Consider the following 25,160-nt stretch of genomic DNA (forward strand, 5'->3'; position numbering starts at 1 on the left):
GGCTCGCTGTCACATACCTGGAACTAAGCCTTCCCTTCCATGCAAATCCCTTTTTTAGTCAGGAGATAGGATACTCAGTAAGTTGGTACAAGCCTCTTGCCTGCAGGCCACGACTTGATTTCTTTAAAAAAGAGCCTGAAACTTCAGGTTCCATCTCACCAAGAACAGCTTTAAAAGGCCTAGTTTTAGTAGCATTAGAAATAGTGTAAATTAGTATTTCCTTAAAGTGCAAGCTGGTTCCTCCTATGCTCATCATGGCCCTCCTCACAAGTAGTTTTGCTTTACTTCCCCCCCCCAATGAGTTCTCAAGATGGACATATTTTTATCTACTGTTATTACTGGTCACAACTCTAAACTGGTACTGCCCTTAAAGTGAAATCCCCATGTCTCTGAACATCTCTGCATCACTTGCTTAGTCTTCTTTGAACTTCCTGTGCAGTGAACGTGAGGGAAAGGATCATATACGTGCAGTGCCACATACAGCTCCTGTGCAGTTTGCAACTACTACCTGCATTTGAAAAACGCCCAAACTTTGCCTTTGATGCACCGCAGTATTTGGACCTCCTGTTCCTATCCTGATGTTCTGCCTCTTTTTAAATGTCAAGTCCTTCAGGTTCCGTCAGCAGGATGGATGACTGACTCCAGCAGGGACCCAATACTCACAAGGACCAAAGTTTTTTGAGGAAACAAACAAAACCAGAAGCGAACTTCGGCGCAGGGAGCAGCAGACTCCTGTCTGCGGCCGCTGTACCTGGTGAGGCGCCGGGCTGCGAGTAGGATGCACAGATATTTGCAGGGCCAGCGGAGAGCCCAGAGGAATTCCCGAAGCCGGCAGGGCAGCGCAGCACCGCCGCCGGCTCCGGATGCGCTCCGGCCCCGAGCACTCCCGCGGCCGGGGAAAGCCGGCGGCTGCCCGGGCACACGCGCGCCGGGCCGGGAGCGCGGCCGCCGGCCAGGCCCGACCGGGAGAGCCCGCGGGCGCGGCGGCGGGAGGGCGCGGGGCGCCGCGTGGCACCTGGCCGGCCCCCCCCCCACCGCGGCGCGGGGGATCCCGCCGCTGCGCTGCCGGTGCGCGCCGGGCGAGGGGCGGGGGGGGAGGCGGTGGAGAAAAGTTGTGCTGGCTTCTCTCCTCAGAGCCGCCCCTCCCCGCGACCGGCGAGCGAGAGATGCTGTTTGCAACAGGCTGCTGCTGCCGCCACCGCGGTAGCGCGTCCCCGGGAGAGGAGCCGGAGCGACACGTGATGTGTCTCCTTATCAGGGTGCGCGGGGCAGCGCGGGGGCGGGCAGGGGGCGGGGGCGCCCGCGGAGCGCGGCGCGGCGGGGTCCCTAACCGTGCCCATCTCTCCCCTCCAGGGAGGCGCGGAGGACGGGAAGTTAGCGCGGAGTTGATGAACTTTGCACATCCACAGAAACGCCATTTTGATTCCTTTTTCCGGAACAAGTTTGTGGCTCCCTCCCGTGCGCGCTCCCCCCGGCGCGCCCCCGCGCCCCCCCGGCGGCCCATCCTCCCGGCATGTCGCGGCGCAAGCAGCCCAGCCCCAGCAAAGTCCGGCGTAAGTACCGCGGGGCTGCCCGGCCGCCGCGCTCCCTCACAAAGGGCAGGAGCGTGCCTAAACTCCGGAGGGATCTCTTTTTTGGTTTTGGTTGTATTTTTTTTCCCGTCTTTCTTAAGGGTGGGGAGGAGAAAGAAAGAGGAAAAATAAACTTCTGGGAGGGGGCAGGAGCAGAGGTGAGGACGTTGCAGTGTGTCGGCTGCTCGTGCGACTAAGTTAAAAAAATTGAAGTGCTTGTTGGGGGGGAAAGAAAAGTTTCCTTTAAAAAAAGAAGAGGAGGAAAAAAAGTTTGGCTGGCAGCGGTGGAGATGATGATGAGTTCGTGCAGCCTCCCTCTTCCCTTCCCCCGCTCCTCCCTCTCCTCTCCTCCCTCCTCGGCTCCTGGGTTTTTTTTTTTGGTTGTTTTTTTTTTTTTTCCCCTTCCCTGTTGCAGACTTTCTACCAACCAGCGGCACCAGCCGCGGCGTTTTGCCTTCAGGACCTGATGCTCATCCATATTAAACCGTCTGAGCTCAGGAATCCGGCCAGATCATCCCCCCCCCCCTCCTGCTGCAAAGTTTATTTTTAACCAGCCACCGCCACAATTTGGATGGGGCTGCGAGGAAGCAACATCTTCTAGCCCGGCTCGCCGCCGTCTGCCGAGCCCGCAGCTTCTTGCCTTTTAACTTTTCCTTCGGGCTTGTTTTCCTGCCGGCGGTGGCGGCGGGTCCCGCGGCGGCCCCTGCCCGCTCTTCCCGGACGGGAGGGCCGCGCCGGAGCTGGCGAGTTGGGATGAAGGCGCCTCTTCTTCGCAGGTAGAGCCGCCTTGCGCCGCGCATCTCTCCGCTGACTTTCCGCCCCCCACCCCCCCTCCGGATCCGGTGTGCCCTTCTTCAGAACCCCGGTACCTCTCCCCTCTCCTCCTCTTGATTTTTTACCTTTTCCTCGCCCTTCTGCACCCCCCCCCCCCCACCCTTCTTCCCGGTAGGGACGTGCGTGTCCTTTCCCCTCCCGGCCTGCGCGGCGGCGGGAGGGAGCCAGGCCCGAGGGGGAGGAGAGGGGGGTCCGGTGTCCCCCTGCCCCTGCGGACATCCCCCCCGCGTCCCGCTGTCTTTGTGCGGTGCCAGGGACACATCCCTGCGCGGCGTGGCCAGCGGCGGCCAGGGACACCCGGGCGGCGTCACCATTGCAGGAAGGAGCGGGGCAGCATCCGAGGCGGGGGGGGGGGAGGGTGGTCCGGACCGGGGTCACCCTCGCCCCCTTCATCCCCCATCTTGGCGGAGCGGAGAGGGAGGAGCGGCGGAGACCCCCCTCTCAGCGGTAGTGTTTGGGGTGAAAACAAAGTTTCTGGCCGCGCAGCTGCCGCCCCCCCCCGCCGCCAGCGCCGCGGTGCCCGGTGCGGATGGGAGCCAGCCGCGACCCGTCTCTCAGGCGACTGCACTCCCCATCGCCGTTGCTACGGGCCGGGACACCCCCCCCATCCGACACACACGCACACTCCGGAGGCTCCGCGGGGGCCGCGGTGAGGATGCGAGGCAGATCCTCCCGCCCAGTCGATAGTGCCCGCGGCCGGGCTCGCCCCCCGTCCCCCCCGCCATCGGCCGGCGATGCCGGGGCGCGGGGGCCCGGGCCGGGCGCGGGGAGCGCGGCGCGACGGGATGCTGCAACTTTTTTTTTTCAACAGAGGAGGGAGGGCGGTGGATTGAACTTTGTCATGTCGCAGATAAGTTTCCTCTGGCGGCTTCTCCCTGTACTTCTCCCCCGCCTTCGCTCCACACACACACTTGCATTTTGCCTTTTTTACCCCCCCCCCCCCCCGTTTTGTTGTTTAGTTCTTTTGTCGGTTTTTTGGGTTTTTTTGATGGTTCGTTTGGTTTTGAAATTTTTTACACATTTCACCTCTCGTATGTGATTATCTTCGCCTGCTCGCATCCTTGCTGAGTTACTCGGGAAGAGAACACTTCTCCTGGCTCAGCACATTTTCCTGCCCGGCCGGGCCCGCTCCGCTCTGCTGCGCACCCCGTGGAGGCCCGTGCTCCTCCATGCCCCGCCGCCCTCCCACGGCCGCGCCGGGGGGTGTCCGGCCCACAGCTGATGCTCTGGTCCTGCCTGCTGAGGAGCTAGCATCCTGCTCTGAACTGATTTCTGGGAGGAAGAGTGGGACACACCAACCATCCCATTTTAATCCCTACTCCCTCATTATTCGCCTAGCTCCTGCTGTAGAGAGATGTTTGAGAAAGCAGTTAAACACCTAGTCCAGTGTGATTTAGGGGCAGGGGTGGAGGAGAGATGGCAGTTGATGTTTCTTACCAGTCCAACATCAAGCCGCATGCCTTGGGAACAAAAAAAAAAGGTGCTTACTAACAACAAGAGCAGTTGCTAAATAACGTGGTCTTGTCACCCCCGACAGTGCACAGTAGACAGCTGTTGCGATGGCTGAAGTTTTTTCGTTGAGGTCTGTCGTTTTGACACAAGCACCAAGTTTTGTTACCACAGTTCCTGTTTTCCACAGGGTCAGCGTGTGTGAAAGGGATGCAGTGACTAAGGGTCAGGCCAGCCATATTTGTTTTAGGTTTTAATTTTCTCTTTGAAGACTTAAGGGTATATAGTCTTTTCTTGGTGTGCCTGCATAATGCCGATTAGCCTTAACGGGAGTTGGGTACATCCAGGGAAGAATAGGCGCTTTTGTTTGTTAGAAACGCAGAAACAGCATGAATCCATCATCCAATCAATCAGAGTACCACGGCTCTCCCTCACCTGCCACAGGGACACATCCAACCTCCTCTCTTGCTGCAGGACAGCTATGCTCGGCCGAGTGTGGCTCCCTCGCCATCCTCCTCCCAGCAACCCTGTTTGGAACTGAATTAATATGGTGTCGTTGGAAAAACACCATCCTTTAAGGACAGTCGAGTAAACTTTTCTTCTCTGATTTCACAGGCAGCTTCTAGTTGTCAAACTGTTGATCGTCCATCAGTAGTGACTATTTATGTAGCCACTCTTGCACGTTTAACGACTGAAGAATGTTGAGGGGTTTTCTTTTGGTCTTGTGTTAAGAAAGAATATAGGAGGATGTTTGCTGACTTTTTCTGGATTTTTTTTGTTTGTTTTGTTGTGTTTTTTTTTCACTCAGACATGGGTGTTTTAAGGTATTTGCTTGCACATCACAGTGTAGTCTTATTCTGTTTCAGCTCACCCAGATTGTGTTAACTCTTCCCAGTATTTGGTGACCCTCTGACCAGATGGCTTTTCTTTTTTATTCTGAGGGGGTCAGGAGATTGTTGAAGTTTGAAAACTGGGAAAGCTGAATGTCTTCATTATCTGTTAGTAATATCTATAATCTCCTTTGGTACCAAAGGCAAGCCCAGTGTTTCCCAAGGCATACAGACATTCACTTCTGTAGTGCTTTTCTCCTTAAGGATTTTATCACTTTGCCTACAACTGAAGTCACTGCAATTTTAACAGTAGCTTGACTTTAGCCTGTGTAAGTTTCTCCTTAAGCTGAAATTGTTTGAATTGCTCTCTGTTGGATTTTGTATCTAAATAAAAAACTGTTTGTGTACTTACATTGTGTAGATTAAAAACATATAGATAAATCCCTTTGGTTATATTCATTATCCCCTGTAAAAGTAGGTGGTGCTTAGAAGGTCATAGGATAAGTGTTGCTAAGCAGCTAAACAGAAGGATGCTAAAATTAACCTGAGTGTTTTTGTAAGGGATTCACTTTTTAAGTTGCAATGATTTTTTTAATTGATTTAAAATACTTTTTTTTTATAGTAAAACGTCTGAAAAAAACCCGCTTAGATGCATGAGCAGAGCTTTACAGGGGGCTACGTTGAGTAGTCAAACTACTTACATGGAGGCGTAATTCCACCCTCCCCCTGTGTGCCTAAATTTTAGCAGCATCAAGCCCTCAATTTGTGCCCTTTGCAGATGTCCTTCAAGAGTTATCTGTTGCTCCAGGAGCATCTGATGTATGTTGGATAGCAGCCTGTAGGGACAGTCTTGGGAAAAAAACAAACTGCAAAGATTCCCCAGGAACAGGCAGAAAACAAGTAAATCCTGTTAGTCTAAAATCTATGCATGTGCAAAATAAAAGAGCCCCTTTTAACTTTTTGATGAATGATGCCTAAGTTTGGAAATCCGTGTTTCAGGTGTACGCTCTTAAAACAAGTGAAATCATGTTGTCTTCTTTCAGTACAGTAAAGGTTGTTTTAAAGTGACTGTATTGTTGGACCATGTTATTGGACCAGTGTGAGAGGGCTGCTTTGATGATGTGGTAACATTTGGGAGGTAATTGTCTGTAGAGGAGGATGGTACTGTGGCTTTTGGTTCTCTTGATTCTCCTGAAGGTAGTGAGAATGCCTGCTGCTATATCTTTTACTTCCTTTCTGAATTCAAGTGAGACGGTCAGTCATGGGATTACAGCTTCAAAACACACTCGATTCAGGAGTATTCTGGAGGTTGAAAGGGGACAGGAACTGCTTCGTGTCCTTTTGAGTACAGCTTCATCGTGGATGGAGTGCTCAGGTACCCTGCAGCTTTGCTGCTTCTGAGGAGCAGATGTAAACTTTTTGGGGTGAGAAGGAATTGCCCTCTGAGACCGTGCAACAGCTCATTTTGGGTGGGAGATGTGACTGGCAGAGTTGTTCCATAGTTAAAGCTGATTTTGTTTGGGGAGATGTGTGAGGAATCCTTTTTCTCCGTGTGTTGGGTTCCTGGTCTTTGTTTTTTTAAGCTGCCCTACAGAAAGCAGTAGCTATGAAAGCTGTGCCCTTCCACCCACATTTAGAAACATCTTTATAGGCAGTGTTTTCAAAGACAGGGCTTGGGTATCTTTGGAAATGCCACTCTCTGGTGATGCACTGAAAAGTTAGCTATTTGTGTGGAGCCACGAAGGACTTGAAACTTGGAGAGCTTTGCCAGGCCAGGTCTGGTTATCAGCGTTTGATTACAAATGAAAATAGGTGAGGTTGGCTGAGGTGGGAAGTGTTGGCTCTGTTCTGGGGTACTTCTGAACAGGAATTTCAGGAGCATTGACTCTTTGTTGTTCTTCTTTGGTGCAAGAAATCTGATGATGGCTTATCTTTGATGTCTGCCAGTCACGATGTTTTTCTCATCCAGAGGTGTTCCCTCTACCCCACCCTGCCCCTCTGTTTTGAATAGCAACATCTGAGGGCCTGGAGGAGCATGGGGCTTCTGAGACAGACAGCAGTACCAGAGCATCTCGCCCCCATTCCCTCAGCATTTTACTTGGAGCAGAGTGACAAACCTTATTTAATGATTTCAGGCTAATGTTTTATTACAAAATACTAAAAGTATAAACAACTGCCAGCTGGGGCATATGCTGTGGACTCCCATTGGATGTTTGTCTTTTGCTGGAAAAGGGTCGGAAGAGGGAAAAGGGCTTGGACAAAAGGGAGAAGAGTCAGTGGGATACTTGGCTGGTGGCTCGATGTTATTACCTGTTAGAGCAGGTCCTGATACAGCTGAGCAGTGCCTGGACCTGTGCTTCCTTTAGAAACAATACAGGCCTCCTAGTGTATCCTGCTTTTTTTTTTTTATAGTGGCATTTCAGCTTTCAGGTTGGCCAGCCTAGCAATCAATAAAGGTGGTTGCCTTTGAATAGGTGCTTTACACAAAAGAAGTAGTTGATGGGTGGAGACTGTTTATTCAGAGTGATTCAACTAAGGAGGGCTAAGAGAATCTGAATGCCTCTTCAAAGATGTAGAGAAAGGCAGCTGTTTTAACAACAGGATTCACCTGCAGGGTCCCTGCCATGCACAGAGGTGTTACTGTAAGGGAAAAGAGAAGAGGTCAAAATCCCTCACGGGCATTGTTAGGCTCCTGAACTAAAATAGGTATTCCAAGGACAATTAGAGAGGGAGGCCTTTCAGGCCTTCTTTACCTCTCCCCTGTCTCCTGATCTTCCCATAGAAGCACATGGAATACAACTTTCAAATTCCACTGTTTTCCTGCATCTAACCTTCATGAGCAAAACTGATTTGTGTTTAATCTTTTTAATTATTTACTTACACAACCTCAGGATTTGAGAGGTCCTTTTCCTTTTGAAGAAGACATTCTGTCATTCCAGTGTCTGAAGTTTCTTCGAAGGTCTGTTTTCATGGGGGATATTATTTTTTTAGAGCTCTCACAAAGTGTGGGAGAGCTGATTGCACACAGTGGCTAAGTGAATTTTCACTGTAATTTTTGTCAGCTTTGACAAAATGAATTTTGACTTTTAAGTCACTCTGGCTAGAAAGTACATTAAGCATCTTGGACATTGTCTATGCTGATGCGCCCAAGTGACTGGCTAATTCAGTTCTAAAACATAAATGTGTTTTGTGGTTAGTAGTGGAAGCTCCAGCCTGTGACACACGTAAGACTTCTCCACTTATCTCCTGGTGGATGTTTTAACAGATGTTAGTGTGTGGTTTCTTGAAACAGCACAGGCATTGTAGGTGTTTTAGGGATGGATGGCCTGCATCACCTGTCCTTAGAAAATGGAGGATGGTCAGCCATTTAGTTAATTTAGGTATGTGCTTCCTCTCTGAGGATGAGAAAGCAAAATGTTCACATTGGAAGTGCAGCGGGCCTTTGCTTTTATTGTGTGATTAGGTGGCTTTAACTGGAGCCCTTGTTAGTCCCGTTGCGTACGGCAGATGATGTCAGTGTTCAGGTGTATCAGTACCTGAGAGTGCTTTGCTCAGAGAGCTTGCATCACAGCCATAAATTCCATTCCCCTGTTCAGGCTGAACTCCTTCACACTGCTAATGTTGCGGCTTGGATAAGGGAATGCTGCATTGGATTTTTCACCAATAAGCAGCAGTACTTCCTTGTATTTCCTTTAGGAAGCAACATCACTTTTAATTTGGACCACTCACAGCTTTGGGTAGGGGAAAGAGCCTAGTTTAAGTTCCTCTTTTTGTTACACAAAGTGTTTTTTCTTCACTAGATGAAGTTCATTGCTGTTCATGTTTTGATAAGGTGAGAAGCAGCCAGGACATGAATACCTGTGTGCTGTTCTTCATTCATGGGTGCTTTTTTTTTGTGACGTTGATGCAGGCAGGTTATGCCTGTGCTTGTTTACTTCATCCCTTCCTTCTCCCCCCAAAACCCATGAAAGTATCCTGAACTGATATTCACACGGATAACTTGCAGCACAACTCACAGATTTGGCTATCTATGCATCCTGATGCTTTTGGATGGAAGGAAGGAGGGCCATGGAAGGGAACTTGCTTTTCAAGTGAGACACTGAAGGTCCAGGAACTGGAAGCACGTGCCATATATGCCAGTTGTGGAAGAGATGTGGCTGGGTTACTAAGGACTTCCATTTGTGAGCTTTGTATTTTCCAGGGGAAGACGCACGAGTGCTTCTCTACAGAGATGTAACTTGTGCCTTGTATTTATTTGATTTGGAGGGTATATTTCTGTTATTCTGTTTTTCTAAGACCTGCTGTTATCATTTGTTCTTCCTCCTTGTCAGATGGCCCAGCCAGGTGTTACTTAGTACATCTTACTACATTTCCGAGTAAGGTTCAAAACTGGTCCTCGGCAGTTTCTGGAACAAGTCTTGGAGTAACTTCCAGCCTCTACAGCAGATAGGTGGCTTTTTGGCCTGGTAAGATCTGGCAGTTTTTGAACTGTCTGTAGGCTGACTGTCCGTGTTGCGAAAGAGTAAAGAAAGCTGCATCACAGTCTCCCTGTTTCTGTGGTGTAAACTTGGTTTATTGTTGGAAACTGTGATTTTCTTTAGATAGTGAAGGTTCTATTTTCATCAGTACTATCTGCACTTTATGGGAGAAATCTTCTCCATTCTCTGTCTCTATTCCTCGTTTTTGGGAAAGGGCAGCCTCTTTTTGCTAAGTGTGAAGTGGTCACCACATTTGACCTGACCAGGGGGTGAATTTCTAGGGGCAAGTGAAATGATTTATACCTCAGACTGGGTGCTGGTTACCTTGGGAGGAACCCACGCAGATTATAAACTCTGCAGGAAGGAACTAGTGGATTCTGTAAACGCTGCAGCGCCGCTAACTGCAGTTTAAGCAGTTCCCAAGCTCTATTTGCAGAGCTTTTGGAACTTTTAAGCTCTTTAATCTAGTGACCGAGGATTTTTCATGGCTGCTTTTTCCCTTGAGAAAGAAAGAAAGAAAGAAGTAAAGAAAGAAGATAGAAATAAACAGTAAGATAATTCATTTTAAATGCTTGAAAGTTAGCAAGCAAAAGTTAAGATGTTCACAGAACAGTTAAGCTAAACACAGATTCTGCCACAGAACTATTTATCTATTAATAAATTAATAGATGTGTAAATAGTATGCAGAAGTAGAAAACATGGCTTCATTTGAATGGACAGAATTCTTTCAGACTTCACTGGACTGGGATTTTATGTGGGGTATATACAGCTGGAAGCTCTAGAACATTCATAGTGTGAAAGATGCCAGGAAACTTTAAAAAACTCAAACGCTAATAGTGTCTTTGTACTTTTCTGGGGCTTGAAATTCCTACAGATGTAGTTACAAAGTTAGTAAATCTGTTTCGGGAGCTTTTTTTTGATAGAACACCAAACTAAATTTGCAATGTAATAGCCTATTTTGACTAGATTCTCTTCCATCCTAGTTTTGGCCATCCTTGAAACAGTATGGCCATTGCTGCATCCATTTTCTAAATCCTGGAGGCTGTGTTTTAACTTTCTTGAGCATATTCACTCCAGTGAGTGGGAGGAGGACTTACCCTTCCCAGGCCTGTCCTTCTCTTCAGGAAAAGTGGAACACAAGAGAGTTCTCCTCAAGGATGCATCTGGGGCAGAGACGGCCCCTGCGTGTTTGGGGCCAGAGTTTTTATTTACATCGTTGCGTAACTCTTAATGTCCATAGAAAAAGATGTGGGTTAGTAGATTTGCAATACCACAGACTTGTATGTGACTGTGGTCTGCCTGACGTGTGCTAGTGTTGCATAGTAGATGTACTGATACCTGCCTGGGGTCATCCAGGAGTATTGGGTCACCCTGTGTAGAAGGATCTGCTGTTGCCTGACTTTAGACCTCCTGCCTGCACCACCTGAATTGTCTAACTTGAAGTAGATGCTTCCATTTGTGAGCTCACTGTCTTTTCAAAATGATGGCTAAGAAGTGTTTGGGCCAAAAATAATTTATGCTCAACAATTTGACAAGAAGATGCCAGCAGCATGTGCAGATTGCACACTGTGGTTCCTGTCCCAGTCAGTGAGTCAAACAGAGCTACACAACCTAGTAGCACAGATGTGTATTAGGAAAGTCCAGAATGCCAATTTTAAAATTTCCACAATTTCTGGCAATAGATGTTTGTAAGAGCTGCTCAGTCCAAAGACCCAAGAAATGAGCCGGTCGGTCTAATTCCGAGTACACAGATGCCAAGTGGTTACGCTTTGATTTCCTACGCTGTAAACTCTTTGGGGCAGGGATCAGCATTCAATTACTGAGTTTTGAAAAGCCACCTAACACATTGTGGAACTGACCTGCTCGGCACTACCTCAGTATAAATGTTTAATTACAACTATCTTCTTACCCCATAGTGAAGCCTTTCCAGATATCAAGGTTGAGGCATGCTGGGAACCTGCACTGCTGCTGCTGGACTGTCTACTTATAAACAGAGAGCTTTGGTTGCAAGGCAGAATTGGGGCAGCTCTCATAAATGCCTGGTTTGCACACAAGGGACAAAGATTTATTTATTTTCCCTAGGCAGTATAGGTACAAGTATGTACGTGTGTTTAGGGGTCTGTGTCTGGTTGTTTGGTACAGAAGCAAATACACTCCTAGCTACGGGTTTTAAAGCATCAGTCAGGCCAAGTCCGTCTCTCTCCGCTTTTGCTTTTTGATCTATATGAAAAAATGACAAATGTCAAAGTTCTGAAATTGAGAAATTAGAAGAAAATGAGATTAGAAAGATGTCAACCGCTCAATGTGTCACCATCCTGAGACTGAAATGAAGTGCGATTGCTGGCTCTTGCTGTTCACAATCTGATTCTCTTGCTTTGAGTGACTTGCACTGCAGCTTTAAACTGAATTCTTAAATCATCCCAACAGTGATGTATGTATCATTTGTTATGTTTATACAACATGAAAGCATATGGAGTAATGGAAACATCTAGAAATTAGACCTCCAGAGAAGACTCCTGTTTTAATCAGGTTACTTACTTGGATTTAACCCACCCAAATTTAAAACATGTGGGCACATGTACTAAAGTAGTTGCATTTTCAGCACCCCAGGGGTCCATCTGGGAGTTTATCGGGGCGTTGTTGTAGGCTGCTGCAGCCTGCTTCATAGGAGCAGCTTGGTGTTACTAAGGTTGGAATAAGCTGATGTCAGATTTTTGTCCACAGTGCATAGCAAGTAGAGGTCAAACACTTGTACAGCCAATGGTACTGTGACTTGTTAAGAATGTGTGCAGCAGGTCGCTTTTCAAAACATCTTTTGAAAAGCAGCCTGTGAGAGCAGTGCCATGTAGAAGAGACATGCATCTTCCTCTGGCATCAGCAAATGGATGCATCCTATCACACTGGACTGCTGAGCGTGTTTAGTCATGTTACTGTAATAAGCTCTGGGAACAGGAATGGGTTCTGCTGTGCTGCGCTTCGGGAAGATTTAAATGAATTTGACTGGTTTGTTCCAGGGAAACTCCTGTTTGTATCTGCAGCTTTTATTCGTGGTACAGAGAAGGAAGGAGTTTGTTTCTTGGCTGAAAGATTTCTTTTCAGTTTAGGATTGCTAAGATGAGTGTACTTAAATTATTATTCATTAGAAAAGGTTAAATTAAAAACTTGTAGGTGACTCGCAGAATCTTCAATGTTTCTGATGCTGATGGTGTACAGATCTGCTTGGTTTTGAGACTCCTCTTTGCACTCATAAACCAGGTATTAGGGACCCTCCTCACTTACAACTGTAGCCTTCAGGAATCCCTATTTCCCCTGTCCCATCGAGTCATACTACAACACATGCAGATGTCAGTTTTAAATGTGCTGTGGTGGGGGTTACCGTCTTTATCCTTTTCTTTTTGCCTTAACGCAGTTTAACCTGATGGCTCTCAAGGTATTTTTTCAGTTTGCTGTGGTGTATGTGTCTGTTGGAGGCAAGTCTGGATCACACCAAGCACTGATCCTGCAGACACTTTAAACACAGATATAATTCTACTTAAGTAGGTTGTTCCATTTAAGTCAAAATACTGGCATGGGTGAAGTTAGGGGAAGTGTTTCAGGACTGGGGCCTGCGTTTAACTTCCAGAAAAAGTATTCCTTGACACAAGCCAGAATCTTTAACCCGTGTGAGCTGCAGTGCTGAACTCCTCTCACTGCCTTCAGTTTCTGACCTACTTGATAAGGCATTGATCAGCCTGAGGATGTGTGGCAGGTCTTACAGCATGAGAAGGGTTGGCTCTGAAGAGAGATGGCAAGAAACATGGCCGGGAACCCAAAGTCCTTCAGTATATGGTGTCTGCGAGAGTTAAACGAAAGCACTCCAGCAGCTCATGTGCTCTCTGTGTGTGCATACTTTCCTAATCTTGACACGGGGTCTGAGCTGCAGGCTCCGAGGGTGTACGTGAAGTTGGCTTGGATGTCACCTTTTCACTCCCTGCATCTGGCGGTGGCTCAGTACAGGAACGCTCCCCGCTGCTGGGATTACCGGCTGCAGATAGCTAGCTGCCTAAAACCTGGCCCCATGGGGCTGGCTGGGCCCAAAGCTGATTTGGCACAGCTCACCTACCCTCATACTGCTTCCTGCTTGTGTGGGGAAGGGAAAGAGGGAATAAAAAGTGCTGCAGTGACCCCTTCCCTGTGCCTGCAAGATGTCTTGCACCCGCTTTGCGCTCTTGGGTTGGTCTGGGTGAGCTTTGTGCTGCTCTGCTATCATCGTTTGTCTGGTGAACAGCTGCCTCCAAGGATGGGTCTGCTTTAAAACAGGGGAGCAGCTGTATGGAGCAGGGCCCATGGGCCAGACTCTGATGCTGGCAGGCTGTCCCTGCACGTGAGGAGATGGAGGATACAGTATGCGCTTTTCTCCTCTAGGTGACAAAGTCTTAAAGGATAACTTAGGCCTTGGCTCTCTGGGAAGAAAAACTACAGCTCCTTCAACCTACAGCGCCCTGTCAGAAATTGCTGAGCATTTCTGACCAAATGAAAGCTGCCTTTTAAATTTTTTTTTTTGCCCCAGGTTTCTTTGGAGAGGCTGCCAGTGGCCACCTCACCCCACCCTGCAGACGTGTGGGCGGGAGTGGGGGTAGCCAGCAGGAGGGAACATCACCAAAAAGGCAGAGTGACTTGGCTCTTGGCCACGCACAGGAGCAGGAACAGCTGCCTAGATGGCCCCTGGAGCCTCACTGATGTCAGCATAACCACTGCTCCTTAAAAACACGGCACTAGGAGGGGGGCAAGGAGGGGGAGCAGGGCTGGGAGCAGGTTTAGGAGGGTAAGGAGTACATAAAGCAGCGTCCATGATTATTCCCTCTTCCACCCCTGTTTAAAACAGACTCCTGCTTTTTATAGGAATGAGAAGGTTTTGGATGAGTGAGTGCTACGAGAAATTCATAAAACTAGAATGAGTTACCAAAAGCAAAGAGCAGAAGGAATAGACATTGTAAAATTTGTGTGTGTATGTGTAGTGTGTCAGTTTGCTTGATGTTTTTCTTTTAAGAGAAGTGTGGCTAGAAGCAGTTCAGCACTGTTGGATAAACCTGTTAGTGCCGTTCCCTTCTCTCTCCTCTATGTTGTCTCTGAGAACCTGTCACACTGTGACAGATCATACTGTCAAACATCATACTGTGTTTGAAAAGTATCTGGCTTGCCTTGGGATTCTGTATGAAATATGGCAGGATGTGGCATCCTGCAGGGAGCATGTCTTGTGTGCTTGCTTGTAAGCGCCTCCTGCGCTTACTTGAGCAGAGGGAGGGAATGCACGTCAGAAGAACACAGTTGTTCGCAGCTCCCTTCCACTCCCCTCTGTTGTTCCGGGGAGATGGCACTTTGCATTATCCATGAGGTTTACCAAAGCTGTCTTTTGTCATATGTTGATACCAAGGGTCCCTGATGGTGAGAGCTTCTGCTTTGGTTAAAGACCATGGAACTATCTCCCTGACCTCATGATGTGGGATGCAGAGTGCAAAACTACCCCTGTGATGGGTACTGAGTGGAATGAATATGAGTTCCTCTCAAGCCTGAGAATACTTCTTCCATTTTAATAGCTGATACAGTTGTTTCTGAAAGTTACAAAGGAATCTGATCTGCAGGTGTAGGTGCTGAGGGAAGAGCATACCGGCTTTTTCAGAACTCTGTAGCTCAGTCACAGAACAAGATTGGACTGGACATTAAACTGGATTCCAGGGTGACGTGGTGATTGCAGCCTCTGCTAGCTTTGCGTCTTCCCACAGCCAGGGAGTTGATTGTCCTGGTAGGCCTGTGCTAGCATAGTGATTGTGGTGTTACTCCAACACAGAAGTTGTGCTTGAATTGCTTGCAAGTGGTATGCAGTGCACAAATCTAGGCGACAGGCATAAGCCAGCCTTTCCAGGCCTGTTGCAAAGCTGAATTTGCAAAGTGCTGTCTCCATCAAGGCCAATGTAATAATAAGTTGCACAGATTGCATCTTGAAAAACAAACAATTTAACATAGTCATATGAGGAGAAGGTTGTTGAGCTCTTTTCTAACGCTCTTGCTTTTTCTTAAGTCAGGTTAACTTTACAAGTCAGGTTAATGTTTCCTATGTCACTCCAGAATTCTTGTAGTAATTAGGAAAAAAGACACAGGCTCACAGCAGTTGTGTGGGACCAAATAAGCATCTATTCACATTCTTTTCAATCGGGACCATGGCATGAAGAATTTATTAACTAAAGGTCACAGAGGCAGGGAAAGAACCCAAATGCTCTAAATCCAGTCTTGTGTCTTCACCGTTAGATCATGCTTTCTGTCTAGGCAGATGAACCCACATGAAAACCTTGGTTCACAAGCAGGTGACATTCAAGTACTGTAAAATATGACTATGGCTAATATATTTGCTCTGACTTTCATCTTGAGTGCCTGGTGGAACACCTGTAAGTATTTACATTTTAACATGAGCTTTTGTGCTTGTGAAAGCAGACAGTTTGACAGCAATGACCTCTTGCACAAAAGCCTGAATAAGTGATGAACTCCCAACACGTCCATGACCTTAACTCTGCTGGATGTATATTGAAGGAGACAAGTTAATATGGCCTGTGGCAGTACCAGCAAGAGGCCCGGCTCTGTGTTGGACTCTTCTGCTGGAGGTCGTCCACAAACATGCCTCTGACTACCATCCCTGCCCAGAGGCCTGGAAGTAAGTGTGCCTGTGCTTATTGTCTGGATGAGGGCCTCGGGCAAATGTTTGCTGCAGAAACGACAACGTTGGTATTTCCAGAAGTTTCTCACCCTGCTGCTCTGCTCTGTCCCTGAGTGAGTGTTGCAGAGAAGGCAGAAGTGTGGATGTGTCTCTTCCCTCCCAAGCAGTGCACTGCAGGCTTTGCTGTGATTCAGTCAAACTGAGTGGCACTTAAAACTTCAATTATGGGCAGCTCTGGAGTTTGACGTGTCTCTGCTGCAAGTGTGGTAACCTCTGACTGTCAGACAGGGAAGACAGCCATGGTAAGGTAACCTCTGAAATCACCCTGACCTGAATGATGCTAAAGCTGTGGCTCTGGTGACGTTTCCTCGGGACTGCCCTGTCCTGGAATGAGCAGTTCCTGGTACCTCCTTCCCCAGTGGAACTTGGGTTCAGAGCGGGGAAGGCCTCTTCAAGCTGACAGAAATGCCTGTGGATCTGTGGTAGAAGGTTTTTTTAATCTGGTGGAGTAAGTGCTGCATTTTTTTGCCTGCAAAACTGAAAACTACAGGGAGTCCTACTTGTGCCTAACACCAAGTCAGACCAAAAATCCCATCTAGCCCAGGATGCTGATGAGTGTGGGTTTATCAAAACAAAAGGCAACTGTTAATGGCAAAAGGGGGCCTATTAATGATGCTTTCCTGGTAGCAGCAATGTATATTCCTACCAGCAATGTGTAGCTTCTGTAATCTCTTGAGACAAAAGGTTTTTAGATACAGGTTTGGTGTTTAGGTTCAAGAATCCTTTTCTTCTGAGCTTATCCAGCAACTTTTTTGAACCTGTACTGACGCTTGGCATGTTGGTGGTGGGGAGTTCTGCCATTTAACTACCTGCTCTGTTGGAGGGAAGGTGAAAAAAACAACTTTCTAAACCTGCTGTTTGATACTTGCCTTTGGTGTCGTTTTGGAATTGTACTGTGGGAAATAGCAAGTACTGACCTTCTCCATGCCTTTCAGGATCTCTGGATTTTTGCTGTATCACCTCTGTGGGCTTCCTCCCAGGCTGGAGTCGTGATCTGAGTGTCACTTATTATGCAGAAGTTGTTCTATGCTTTTGATACCGTTGTTCACCGACACTTGTTAAAGCTTCAGTTTGCCATGTTAGCATCTATCACAGGCACATGGCAGAAGTACTTTATTTGCCTACATATTTGTTGCTGGAAGACATATACTTGGACAGGCTTAAAGATTTCCAGGTGCTGCCAGGATTCTCCTCTTCAGAAGCTTTTTTGGGAAACTCTCAAGTGTTGGCAGGTTATAGGCAGAAGATACTGGGTGTTTGCAGGTCTGGCTAAGCTACTTCCATCCCAATTCCTTGAGAGCTGCTTATTTAAATAGTGCTTTGCTCTTTGCCTTCCTTCCTAAGCACACTACAGGTTTCTAAGAGCAGCATCCCTTTATCCCTTCATTTAATATTTCCTCGCACTACAGATGGCAGCCTGAAGCATGCCTTGCCCATCTAAAGCCATAGTGAATACAACTTACACAGAGACAAGGGGCGTTTGTCCTTGCCAGCTCTGGAAATATTTCTTTGAGCTTCACTCAAACCAAGTGATACTGCCCAGAAAAAAAGTTTGCCAGATTTTCAACTCTAGCCTGCTTATGTAGGATGATGACTGGGATTCACCCATCTGTTTGGTCACAGCAGGTACCAGCGAAATTTTGAGCTCTTTGAAGTAAAATGTTTATTGATGTAACTGTACTATGACCCCATCCCTCTTTTCTTTTTTTTTTTCAGTAGTCTAGCAACCCATTTGGTCCACCTGTAGGACTGCTCCATGTTGGTGGGCTTAGAGATTGAAGTTTTCACAACCAAATGAATTTCACTTCACTATTAACTGTACCTCCAGTATTTCCTTACATTAACTTGCTGCCAGGGTACTTTAGAAATCAGTGCCTACAATGCTACTAAAATGCAAGCACTTCCGAAGTGGAGAGTGAGAAATAAGAGGTTTGGATTGGGTCATGCTAACCCCATTCTTTCTCTGTGTAAAGTGCTGCACATTCTTCAGTACTGACATAGCCTAAAAAGGAACCTTGGCTTTTGAAGCCCTACCTTAACCTGCCTACCAAATGATGCATGCTATTTGATTTGTGTTTAGCTGATGAAGAACTTTGTTCCCACTTGACAGAACTGGAAACTTAGTTGCATGGGTTACACTAGTGATTTCAAACTTTTTGGTAAAGAAGGCCCTTCACAGTGAGAACTCAGCTTTATCTAGGTTACTTACTCCCTTTATTAAGCCTCTCGGGACTGATGAAATAGAGAGGTCTTAGGAGAAATGAGCCCTGTTCATTGTATAGTACTGATTTATAATAATTGTTTTTCAATGTTGCTGTGTATAAAACCATTCTAATAAGCTGTTCAGCACTTAGTGCTGGGCTCTGAGTTATGTAGTGTTTGGAAGCAGCAAGCCTGTCTATTTGGAGAAAGGAGTCAGGGACTGTCCTTTTAAACGATCAAGTTGTGGTTGTATTCTGATTGTTGAATTCAGAGTTCATCTTGCATTGCTCTGCTGCTGCTCTATTAGTATCCTAAAGGCCATGTGAGGACCAAGGAATGGAGGCCAAGCATAGCATGTGCTCCAGGGGTGTGTCTTTGCTTTTGGGTGTTAGATCAGGAAAACCTAAAAGCTAAAATTAAGTCTTTGTGTATGTATAAGCAGGAGGACGTGTTTATGTTGGTTTAATTAGAAGTATTTTCTTAACTGACTTTTTTCTTAGGGTATATAGTCTATATACTAAAGATTTCAAATATTTTAAATGTATGCCCTACAGTGCTAGGCCTTTAGAAGGCCTGATAAGGACTTTTTGTATTTGTCCCCCTGTCCCCTGAAAGTTCAGTTTTGTCTGGATCAGTTCTCTATTCTGACTTGTGATACAGCTGATGTAGTCATGATTGCACAAGGAGGCAGTGGAGGAGACGTAGCAGAGGGGGGCAGGACTTATGGTTGCAATGCAGATAGAACAGATGGCAAAAGCCCATGCAGCCATCAATTAAAAGAGCTATGGTCAAACCATCCAAATTGTCTTGTCTTTGTAGTGAAGCAGGGGCCAGGAGGAAAAGTGGAAGAACCAAGCAGAATGCCTTCTTGCCAGTTTATCTTTGCAGTGGCCTTTCAGTCAGCCTTAGATGAAATAGGAGTCATTGCTTGCCAGGATGGATCCTGGAATCCATGCAGCAGTGCTGCTGGTTTGATGAATTCCTGTGCACAGAGCCTAATCCATGCTCTGCTCCATGAGTGGGGGATCATGAGCAAATGTCTGTTTTATCTATAAAGGAGCTGCATCTACTGTGCTGTTGGGTTTAGGATCATTGCTGTCTTGGAACTGTGATGTTGAAAAAACAGCCTCATCATTTTGAGGTTTGGGTTTGGTTTGTTGTTTTTTTTAAGATGCTTCATTTGTAGCTTTTATATCCTTACCTGCATTGTGGCTTTGAGCTCTGGTGAAGGTAGGAGTGAGCATCCACACCATGGTTTCGATCAGTTCATGGGTATCTCTGTACCATGATGCCAGTAATTTTAAGAGTGGCAAACTTAATAGACTCACTTTCCACTGTCCCCTGTTTCTGCTTTTCCCACTTGCCCCCCGTCTTTTGGGTAGATTGTGGTGTTTGCCTTGAAAGGTTGTGTTTAATACCACTTGTATTTTTCCCCACCACCACTTCAAGGCAAGTATTCTTCCAGGTATGTGACCACAAACAATGCAAAGGGAAAAACCTCAATGGAGATCTGTGCGTGATGCTTGTTATCTCTTTGAAGCTGCCATTTTCTTAAGAGTCTTTTGATATTTAGGTATTTCCTCCCAACTTTCACCTTTCTGGTGTGTCTTTGCCTAGATAACTGAAAAAAAAAAAAACCCCTCCATCATAATCTTGAACTAATAACATTAGAATGGTTTCCTTGGCAATGTGTTTGACATCATAGGATGAAAAAGGAGCAAAACCAGCTTATGAGGGGGTTTTGACTTTGCTTTTCATAATTTGTTTACCCCATCACCTCTAGCAGTTCACTCCTCTTGTACCGTAACTCACCTGATGCTGATACAAGGGTTTGGGGGATATTTCTGTAAGCTTTATCTCTAAAATGATCAGGGTAGCCAGTCCTTTTTTTTCTTTTTCCTGTTTTTCAACAGTCATACCTCACCAATTTTTGGTTTGGTCACTAAAGAGGAGGTAAACCGTAGGCTTCTCCTGGCATAGGCATGAGTGGCTGAAGGAAGAGGGAGAGCTCCTGGAGAGGTATTGACCCCTCAGTGCAAGCCTCACAAAACTACAAGCTCTTTTTGTCAAGAGGCTTGAGAGTTTCAGCTGTGAAGATAGACTTGTCTTCTCACCTTGCTACACATTCTCTGTTTGCTGTCTTGATGCAAACCTCTTGATTGCGTTATCCCCTAGAAACTCGGCTCCTTCTGTAAATCAAGTCTCCTTTAGCTATTCTTTCTGCTCACAAATTAACTTCCATCTTATATCTTTCTTTGTGACACCTGATACTGTGTAAGGAGATGGTGTTTCAACATGTAAGATTGTGGTCCAGGTTTTCTTCTGGATGAACTGGTACAAATCTGGTGCAACTTCAACAGTGTCAGTGCAGCGTCTTTTGTAGAAGTCAGCTTAAGTAACCAGGAGCCAAGTATCAAATCAGTACTCAGAGATACCAGCTCAAAGAAAGTAATAGTGAAGACTGATGTAGGGTTTTTTTTGGATTACCCAGACTTCTGTTGTGGAACTAAACATATGCTAAAGGCTAAGTAAGTACAATAATTGTAACAGCACATTTCCAAGAAAACTGTCCCGTTGCAAAAGAACGTGGACTGGGAAGGGGCTTGATGGCATCTGCGTGTTTAACGCAGGCTCTTTCGGTGGTTACCATCAACTACAATGGTCCATTTGTTTTTAGATTTCTGAAGTTATTTTTTTATAACTGTTTGGGAGAGTAGCATGTAAAAAAGGGCAGCGTGTAGAAATCTAAAACTGCAGCCAAAAGACACCTCCTTTTTGTGTCTACGTGTTGCAGCTGTCTATCTCTTGGCAGCAGGCAGCCTGTGTAGAATGTGAGGTTTTAGCTCTGAAGCGTGGAAGAGTGAATTAAGGAGTTCTGAACTTAAAACATTCTTCTTTTCTAGGGAATTTCAGTCCTCACCATTTGTTTAGTTATTTGGAGACTCTTTGTAGGGTTGTATTTTTTTTCTTTTGGTAACTCCTTATATTCCCACTGTGATAAACTGAGATGGGTTGCCAGCTCTTAAATTTTCTCAGTTATTCTACAGTTTAGTAATCAAATGAATTGGAGTCAGTTGTGTGGATACCCAGCTGGGAGGAAATACAAAAAAGAGTGTGCATATATTTTTTTATGGGGTGGAGAGAGGACATTTTTTTTTTTTTTACTGTGAAATAAGTCTTTTGTATAAGCCAAATAAATGTTTTGTTTTGGGGATTTCAGCACAGGACATGTTGTTTCTGCATAAACCGTGGATAGCCTCCTAACACCTAGGGCGTAGTTGTATCTTTTCATCTCCCCTTGTTACACCTGGAAAGGCAAAAGATTTTGCAAAATGAGCCAGTGTAGCAGCTTTCCTTCAACAACTCAGCACTGTGGGTATTTGCATTTTGAAGTGAGCGGATGCATGTTTTTGTACTGTGCAAGCAAACTGACCCAGAAATGGTGCAACAACACATTGTGAGGCTTTCCATTAAAACTTGAGGGTTTTTTTCAAAGCATGCTGTGCGTTCGGTTGCGCAGGTGATGTCAGAACAGAGAGTGGAAGCTGTGTCCTCGGCATGCCGACAAACAGGGCTGGGGTTATGACCTCCATCTCCTTTGTAGACTGAATCCCTGCCTTTTACCCCGGCTTTTCGTTATTCCAGCCTGGTGTGTGTTATGGCTTTCCTTCCAGCCAAGGCACTTGTGCTGTTGTAGCAGTTGCACCCGCACTAGGCAGGCGGAGAAGGCTGGTATGGGCAGTCTTGTGTGCCGGCGGTACTGCTGCCTGACAGGTGAGGATTGGGCTTCTCTGACTCAAAAAGCTGTGAATAAAGTGGTTCAGCTTCTGTGTGCGTGGATGAAACCTGGCTTTTTGCTCCATAGAAAAGGTTAAACCCTCCCAAAATGCTGTAAGTTTTAGTGTGCAAGGGCTGTGTGGTGCATCAAGCAGGTTTTTCTTTCCTTTTTTTTCCCGGTTCGTAACTTTTGCAGGGCGTTTAAGCCCTTGTGCTTCAGCCCTTGCTCTTCGGGAGGCTGGTGTTAAAGGGAGTGGAAATCCATGGCGGGGAGAGGAAAAGGACAAGCTAACCTTGGCACCTGGGGCCTGGCTATTATGTTGCACTTCCTCTGTGGGGCGGCGCGGGGCGCGGGGCCGCCGGAGTGATGTTCTCACAGCAAATGGAGGAAGTGGCTCTAGCAGAAGCGGTGCTTCTGGATCTCCTCTCGCCTGGGGGATGGGGCAGGGTGGTGAAAGAGGGTTACACAAAGCACCGAGTTGGGGGTGGAGGAAAAAACCGAAACCAACCAACGCCGATCCCTCGGCTGTGTGTAAAGTTCTACAGGCTTTTTGGAAACCCGAATGCTTCGGGGTTGGGGAGCAAAGATTGTTTCCCCGGCGGTTGCTGGCAGCGGGGAAGGTACCACGGGAAGGAGCCGGGGAAGGATGGAGGGGACGGCCGCTCCTCTCCCTGGTTGCTGACTAAACAGTTATGTCAGCTGGCATTCGGCACAGCCTGGGGATTTGCGATAGAGCTCCTGGAGGGTGGGGGTGGCTGCGCGGGGGGAAGGGAGGGGAAGGGCTGGCCCCGCCGCAGCAACTGCTGCTCCTGCCTCTCCATCCCGGCCGGGGCAGGGAGGCCCGGCCCCGAGTGCGCCGTGACCCTGGGAAGCTTTCGCGGGAGTTCCCGAGCGAAGGAGACGCGGGTGCATCCGCCACCGTCGTTAGTTGAAGCGTCGGCGCGGTGTCTCGAACAGCAACCCCAGCGTGCTGGAGAGCTTTTCCTCCCAGCCGGCCGTACCCGCGGTGCCCGGGCCTTCCACCCCGCTGGCTCAGGGCCCGCCGCGCCACATGCCTCTGCCAGAATCGTCGGAGCCTGTTGCTGGGGTGCGAGGAGCATGCTCGCAGAACTTGGTGCTGCTTGCAGATGCTGAGGAGGAGAGTGGGCAGACCTCCGGGGCAGAGCTGCCTGCTTGTCCCTCCACTGGGCTGGGGCTGGAGCCTGCCTTGATGGCAGCAGCAGCAGCAGGAGTGAGGCTTGGCCAGTGTGCTGCTGCTGCTCTGCCACAGGTAGAGACTGCCCATCTCAGCACAGCCTGGTGCTGTTGTAAAAGTAGACAGTGAATTCTGGCTGCTGTTCAAGTTTAATGTTTCCTTTCTTGGCCTTGAAAGCAGATGGAGCCTAGGGTAGCCCTTACACAGAGCAGGAGGTATTTAAAATGATTCTTTCAGGTTGGTAATGTTCAAATCCTATTTTTCTCTTCTTCGTGTTTTGTTTTCCATAAATCATACACTGTGAAGTTGGAACAGCCTTGGAACAGCTGCAGCTTTTCACCCATGTGCGTCCCTCCCTTCCACCCCCCATTTGGAATAAGTGAAGGATGGGTTGCATGTGAATCACCTCTGTACCTATTTTATTTCACCTGTCCCAGCAGTGAAAGGACCCTGTCCTGACAGGCAAAAAGGGTGTGTGTCTCAGTTGTTTGAGGTCAACTGAGTTAGCTAACCACAATTAAAAAAAAAAAAAACAGACCAAAAAATGGCTCTCTTGATGCTCCTTAAGGTACAGTGTGCTGTGTCCGAAGCCATGTTTGTGGCCGTGCAAGGCCAGTTAATGTGTTAAAACTGCATCTTAACGAACATTAAGACAGATTTTTAGTAATGTTCATCTGACTCAACTGAGCTACCATGGTTGTAGTCATGAGTGAACCTGTCTGGCTCACATGGGCAAGCTTGCTGGAGGCTTTCAGTAGCAGGACAGCACCAGTCAGTGTTTCTAATGGTCTAATTAAGAAGATTTGCTATTTTTTTTTTCTTTTTTTCTTTGCCAAAGCTGAGTGCACTCGACAAGACGAGTGAAGGCTGCACAAAAATGTTTATATTGTGATGTGGAAATCTACAGATCTCACCCTGGAGTTCCTTTGTTGTACCTTTGTGCAGGTCTCATCACCTCAGCGCAGCTCTTAGCTGGGTGTGTTGTGCCTGGCGCTCCTTCACAGCACACCTGGATGCTCTTTTACGCACGAATCAAACGGTGGCGTGATTTCGTAGGGCCTCACAATCCTTTGCTGAGAGATCTTACAGATGAGCTGGGCAACTGGACTTCTGTCAGGTTGTCTCAATGATGTGGGTGCCTGCTAGATGGTGTGGGAAGGTTATAAAGCACTGGAGGATCTGAGTGATGCCTCAGTCTCTGTTCTGTTTTAAACACACCACTTGCAGACAGGCCACTTGCAGAGCAAGCACCTTGTGAGGGTGTGTGAAAATTGATAAAACCTGAATCCTTCCCCCCCCCCCATTTGGTTTTTTTTTGTGGTGGGTAAAGGGCTTGTTTGATGGTGAGTTTTTCTTTTAAGCAGAGGAAAAAGTCTCCAGGAGATAGGAAGCCACTCAGAAGTTACCGTTGAAGCTAGGTGTACATCATCTGGTTTTAAAAGCTGTCAGATTGTGGCTCTACAAAAACGGAATTATTGTGAAAGGAGAGGGGTATGTAACTGTTTGAGTGCTTAGGCATAGGGTCTGAAATGCCAAATAACCGCAATTCTCACTAACTTCACAAGGAATGCTTCTGGAGACGGCTCTTGATGCATTGGGTACAAAGCACTACAAGTGCAGGTAAACAGTTCTGTAAAATATTTTGGCACACTGAGAAAAACTTCAGTGAGTGCTACTTGGAAGCCGAGCACTTGACTTCTCTTGGATAAGATCAGTTTAAATAGGTGCATTTTTCTTCCCTCTGTGTGTATGAGAGAGGGGAACAGGAGGGCAAGTAAAAAAATCAGAGGAAAAGACCTCATTGCTGACTTGGGAGACTTGTTTGACCTTCTGAGCCCCATGTGCTTGTCTGTGGTTTCCAGCCAAAGGCTCTCACTTTGAGAGTGCCTTGCTTCTGCTGAACTATTTTTTGACACACTGAATGAATGCAATATGTTAACACTCCTGTAAGTCCCAGAATTGCTTGGCTGCCCCTTGCCCTGCCTGCCTCACACTGGCTGAAAAGGTACCATTGTTTGTTCTGCAAACAGTGGGTGATGGTTGTTTCCAAGGTGACTGGTGCTGTTGCTGCCCTC

At 47.1% G+C, this 25,160-nt stretch overlaps 1 protein-coding gene across 3 annotated transcripts in view; it reads left to right on the top strand.

The window, feature by feature from the left end:
- Positions 1 to 1,215: 1,215 nt before the first annotated feature.
- Positions 1,216 to 25,160, top strand: part of RREB1 (ras responsive element binding protein 1) — a 124,466-nt gene continuing 100,521 nt past the window's right edge. For 2 of the 3 annotated variants that reach the window (XM_061995947.1, XM_061995949.1), the window contains exon 1: positions 1,293 to 1,553. In XM_061995947.1, coding sequence (XP_061851931.1) covers positions 1,514 to 1,553 — 40 coding nt within the window. In that variant the 5' untranslated portion in view covers positions 1,293 to 1,513. Of the gene's footprint in view, positions 1,260 to 1,292; positions 1,554 to 25,160 lie in introns of those variants that run through there. The other variant, XM_061995948.1, reaches the window with a different exon arrangement.

This window comes from Colius striatus, chromosome 4, assembly GCF_028858725.1.
Source record: "Colius striatus isolate bColStr4 chromosome 4, bColStr4.1.hap1, whole genome shotgun sequence".
Classification (NCBI taxonomy): domain Eukaryota; kingdom Metazoa; phylum Chordata; class Aves; order Coliiformes; family Coliidae; genus Colius; species Colius striatus.